This window comes from Asparagus officinalis, chromosome 5 (genome assembly GCF_001876935.1).
Source record: "Asparagus officinalis chromosome 5, Aspof.V1, whole genome shotgun sequence".
Classification (NCBI taxonomy): Eukaryota; Viridiplantae; Streptophyta; class Magnoliopsida; order Asparagales; family Asparagaceae; genus Asparagus; species Asparagus officinalis.
The window spans coordinates 8,752,948-8,758,947 of record NC_033798.1 but is presented as its reverse complement, the minus strand read 5'-3'; the positions used below and the strand labels follow the sequence as shown (position 1 = coordinate 8,758,947).

General features: G+C 36.7%; 1 protein-coding gene across 1 annotated transcript in view; it reads right to left on the bottom strand.

The window, feature by feature from the left end:
• The window catches only part of LOC109841487 (probable sugar phosphate/phosphate translocator At3g11320), a 16,815-nt gene extending 11,827 nt beyond the window's left edge, over positions 1–4,988 (bottom strand). The window contains exons 1-2 of the mRNA XM_020410454.1: positions 4,978–4,988; positions 3–269 (exon numbers count right to left, since the gene is read on the bottom strand). Of these exons, the coding sequence (XP_020266043.1) occupies positions 3–269; positions 4,978–4,988 (278 nt within the window). The remainder of the gene's footprint in view (positions 1–2; positions 270–4,977) is intronic.

The following is a 6,000-nucleotide window of genomic DNA, read 5'->3' as shown; positions in this document are numbered from 1 at the left end:
ACCCGCAAAAGACGAGTCCGAGCCCGGCGATCTTGAGGAACTGGACCCTGGACCGGACGGCCTGCATGGGGACCACCCGGAGCCAGGCGATGGCGGCGTAGCTGAGGAGGGAGCAGGCGGTCATGTGACACATCGTGAGGAAAATTGGGTACTTGAAGCCGTAGCTTGAGAGGAGGTACTTGTTGAGGAGGAGGACGCCGATGTTGGAGGAGTACCAGGAGGTGACGAGGCCCACGGTGAAGAAGCGGCCCGTTAACAAAAGAACAATTCTACTAACTCAAAAGTCACATGTGCAATATACATAGGCCTGTCCATCCGGGCCGGCCCGGACCGGCCTGGCCCGGAAATTCGGGCCCGGGCCGGGCAAAACCGAGACCCGGACCCGGACCCGGGTACCCCGGGCCGGGTCCGGGCCGGGTTCCGGGCTGGCCCGGGTGATTTTTCTTTTTTTTATTTTTTTTTATTTTTTTCCAAAATTTTTTAATGTTATTTAACTTATAAATTATAAAAAAAAGACAAGAAAAATAACAAAAACAATAATTTTATTAATTACTTAAAATGACATAAATTACAAATAAGAAATGATAAAAACATATTCTTTATTAATAATTGATAAATCAGTTACAAATTACAAGTACAAATTTATTTTAGAATTAATCGCATCACAATAGATAAGTAAATCCCAACTAGGTTGGCACCTACTCACCTATATCGCTATCATTTGTAATTATTTTCAAAATAATTCTTTACAAATTTTAAGCTAAGATATAAAAACTACAATCTATTCTTTATATCTATCGCTAGTCTCAATTCTTCAAATTTATCTTCAATTCCAGCCATCTGATCGATGCCTTGCGTTCGCTTCTCGTACCTCCACCAATCTTGTAAGCACATCACCGCTTGTACAGTATACGGATCCAAGCATGTCCTGTGATCGTCGATCAAACGACCTGCTGTGCTGAAGGCGGATTCCGAAGCTACCGTCGAAACCTGTACTGTTAGTAAGTCACGAATCATGGTGGAAAGTATAGGATATGAAACTGATCCATATACTTTCCATCATTGCAAAATATCTAAAGCATTTTCTTGACATCTAACTAAAGAAGCAGAAAAATATTCATCTATTTCAGAAATCTCCGATGATGACGCTCCAAGTCCAGATCCACCAGTTAGCTCAGCTACCATTGCATACCTATCAAAACTTACACTTTTACCTCGGGATGAGCTCGAAGAAACCGAAGCTGTAGGCTGTTGTGTAGTTACACCATGTCTAGCTGCATACTCATCATATAAGGTTTGAAAATAATTTTTAATAACTAAATGATGAGTAGTAGCAGTAAGGATGGTTCCATCATCTAAGTCTATAACCTGATTACCATACAAGGATTGTAACAAACTTCGAAGGCCAATATCCTTCAAGCATGGATCAATAAGAACCCCCAAACCAAAAATATGAGGAATAAGCCTAAAATACTTATTAAATTTGCTCTTATTAAATTTGCTCTCCATTTCAAAAACCATAGGTCCAAAAGTAGCATCCAAACGATATTTATCAAAAAAATTTTGAATATTTAAAATTTGTAAAGCAGCTAAAGTAATGGTTGGATAATAACAGCCAGATAATAACATGGTAGCATCATAAAAAACTTGTAACATTTCATTTAAATTACATATAACTGTCCATTCATCTTCAGTTATTCCATAAGTGCTACCAGAACTAGAACTAGAAGCATAATAGTTTATAAAATCAGTTATAATGTCTTTATATTCTATTGCTACACTTAACATTGCATATGTGGAATTCCACCTATGGTCAACATCTTTTGGAATTAGTCTAGGCTTTTTACATTTTTTCTTTTACAAAATTGTTTCCATCTTTTAAGTCTTTGTTCAGAAGCACTATGCATGTAAGCAACTATTCTAACATTTTCTATCATGGGTTTAATTAAGTCTTTGTTCAGAAGCACTATGCATGTAAGCAACTATTCTAACATTTTCTATCATGGGTTTAATTTAAGTAAATGCACTCTGAACAATTAAATTTAAAATATGACAGATGCACCTAATATGAAAAAGATCACCATGACATGACAATGATAAAGATGATCTGAGAAAATTAACAGCTACATTGTTATTACTTGCATTATCTAGTGAAAGAGAAAATATTCTTTCTGAAATTTCTAATTTTATAAGTTCTTCAATTATTAAATTTGCAACATTAGCACCAGTATGCGACTCTTCTATTGCAATAAAAGAAATAACTCTTTTAAACATTTGCCAATTTTCATCAATCCAATGTGCTGTGATACATAAATATCCAGTTTGTGCTCTAGATGTCCAAATATCAGAAGTTAAAGAAAATTTACAGTTTAAATTTTAATAAGAAATTATTTTTTCTTGTTCCTGCTGCTGATAATATTTTAAAATATCACGTTGACAGGTTTGACGAGAAAATTTTTAAATGCAAGATAAAAATCATCTCTAAACATATCTTCAAATTCATCATCTTCTACTAATTTAAAAGGAAGGTTTTTAAGAATGATAAACCTGATTACGCATTTCCTGGCTCTGGCAGCGTCATAGTTCCAACTACCGAGACTACCAGAAGAGGAGGATTGAGAAATCATAGATTGTCGGATATCACCTTGAGGAGTCTGGCCTTTGTTGTGTTTATCTAAATGGCGTTTGAGGTGGTTGGTGCCGCTCTTATGATGAGCTTGAAAAATCTTGCCGCACAAAGCACACTTAGCCTTCTGGGTGAGGATCCTACCGTGTTCATCCTTGGTGACGTCGATCTTCTCGTAAAAATTCCACACATCGGATCTTGGCCGTTTAGGAGCTCTTGGTGCAGATTCGTCGCCACCGGATTCGAGATTAACTTCGGTAGGAGGACTCATAGTAGGAGGACTCATAGTAGGAGGACTCATTTCAGGATCAGGAGATATGTTTTGCTCTTCATAATCAGATCCGGAAGCCATTTGGGGATTGGATTAGAAAGTATAAATAAGAGAGTATAAGAGTATAAGAGAGAGTATAAGAGTATAAGAGAGAAGAGATGAGTTTTTGGTGTGAAGAAAACAAATAAAAACGGGCCCGGGCCGGGCGCCGCTGAGGCAACCCAGACCCGGGCCCGGAACCCGGCCTGGCCCGGATTTCCGGGCCGAGGCCGGGCCGGGCTCCGGGCCGGCGGGTATTTTGGACAGTCCTAGGTATACATGTCACCGAAATAATAATATAATTTTTGTATATATAACTTTTTATAAAAACTCTAGTGATAGAATTTTTACTACTATTTATAAAGTAAATTTCCTAACAAATTAACAAAATAATCAATTAGCAAGTTTTATTAAATTTCTTTCCTGAAAATAACTATATATGTGAAATATTTGATAAAGGTCTAAATTATCATTTGCAAGACAAAAAGTAGATATGAAAAGTATATATTACTTAGCTGGAACAGGGGCCAAAAGGAGCAAAAATTCATTGTAGCATGTATATCATCATTAATGAATAGTGACATTAATCATAAAAAAATACTATAGCATGAATAGTGTTTACTATTCAAAACTGTGTTGTTGCTTGAAGACTGGTTTAATTTTCTGAATTATATTGTAGCAAGAATAGTGTCTACTGCAGTGTAAACAATAATTTTAATGTATATCTTTTAAGTTAAAAAAAAGTAATAGATATCTACGTCAGAAGCATTATCTTTTATGAATTGACCCAGAACAACTGGTATATGAGCACTGTTCTGATCTATGCATGGAAATTAAGGGAGTGATTGAGTTGTTCGGATATTATGTCTATTTTTTTAATTTTAATATCGAATATGAGATTAAAATTTGTGCCTTTTTGTGGTTGAAATCATGATAAAGGAATGTATGTTCACCTATTTCGTCAAAGTTAGTCGCAAACCGCTTTTGTGTCTATTTGTTGAAGATAAAGGACACTACGATGAACGTATTGATAAGTATATGCTGGATATTTTTGTACTACTCAGCATATTGAAAAAAAAGATAATAAAAGCTGGCATAACGGTGTTGACCGTTTAATTTAACCTATTGAGCATTACAAAATTATATTGTCACTTTGAACCCAAAATCTTATCTTGAAATGTCCCTAACGTACTTATCTACGTTTCTGATAACCTCTTGCCATCAATAGTTCTTATCGACTTAATCCTGCAAATAAGCACTGGGTTTTTGTGCAAAAGATGTCTTTTTTTTTCCTTCTTTTTTACTTAAGGGCTGTTTGGTTATTTCCTAAAAAACCAAAAAATAGAAATGCAAACCAAGAAAACTCAAACGTACAATTTCACACATTTCCATCCCTAAAACTCACCCACAACATCTAATAAACAAGTCTGGTTCGAATCGGTACTCGACGTTGACAGCGGTTGAGTACCAAATCGATGTGACAGGTCTGGGGAGTTGTCCGATTTAAAACATGGTGACAACTTTTCAAAATTTTTTCTTTTTTAAGTGACACAAAATGACGGAAAAAAAATAGCACTATGGAAAAATCATAACCTGAAAGCAGGAATCACATGTGGGGATCCAACACTCATACGTGCATCTGCATGTACGTATCTACGTATGTGCGTATGATAGAATAATGAGTATGAATACTAATTATGTACATGGTAGGATATGGATACAAACACATATATATAAGTAAAACATGCATTCATATCCCAATATATGTATTGATCTTTGTAATTAATTTGAGCTTTAGATGAATGAAATTTTGACATTTGTGGAGTCAGACTTTACATGAAGAATACAACAAGACCTACAATTGAAACACTATAGAGTCAACCCCTATTGACGAAGTGTATAGAGGCACAACGGCCCATGTTCATAATTAGCAAACATGATGTGAGCATGATAAGTTTCATATACAATTTGTATCCAGTTCGTCTTCACCTTTGCATACATATTTTGGCATCTATTTTAAATTTGATGATTGCCCTCTTACCCTTGTACCATTATCTTTAATACATTTTTTTTTCTACAGGACCGTTTAACTTTCCGATGGATATTAGGGTTCGTACTGATATTCTATGTTTATAATGCCGATTAAAATTGACGGTAAAACACACTCAAATGTAATATATATACATGATTTCATTGAGCGTCTTCCATTTTTTTTTTTCCGACGGTGGTGACCCAGTGCAAAATTAATAAAAAGACTATACTTATTTGTAAGTTTTGATGGGAGCGCAACCTAGATGAAAACGGACGAAAAGGAAAGGGGCGCAGCGACGGACGCGCGCGCATGAGTCACGCGCGAGCGGAAAACTTGGGCGTGGACCTCACTTTCCTCCGTATTTACGCCAGTGCCACCTTTCGCTCATGCTACTCATCATCTCCAACGCTTTGTGGTCATGAGCTCCTCGGCTTTTCATGAGGGTTACGTAGTCGCACATGGCCCATCGCTAGTTTTAGGCACAATTTCTTGTATTGTGGATTTTAAATCTCCTTATTTTAACAGGTCTACAGCAAAATTTTGCATAGTTTCCAGAGAATAGTGAATAAACATTAAGGAGTGCGGCTGTTTACATCATAGGTAGAATCGGTATGATTCTCAAACCAGTGGCGTAGCCAGGAATTTTTTTTGCCCTAGACGAAAAAATAATCCTGGCTGGCGATAAATCCCAAGGCGCAAACATCGGCGAAGGAGATGACTCGTCCTCCTGCTCCTCCGTCGTCGGAGTCGGCATAAAACCTAGCTTTAAGCGGAGTGCGGTAAAAGACTGTTGTAGGAACTCAAAGGGATTGTGTCGAGTAAGAGGAAGTAGAGGAGGCCGATGTTGACAGTTGTGTCGAGCACCGTCAGGCTATACTTTTTATTTGTATTACTATTGTTTAATCTTTTACAAATAAAACGACACTTTTATATGTGTCATAAATTAAATGTTGACACATACAACTTTTGTTGTAGTGCTCATAACTTCTTTCCATTGTCCTCTAGTAGAATGACCAAAGATAATACAAGTAT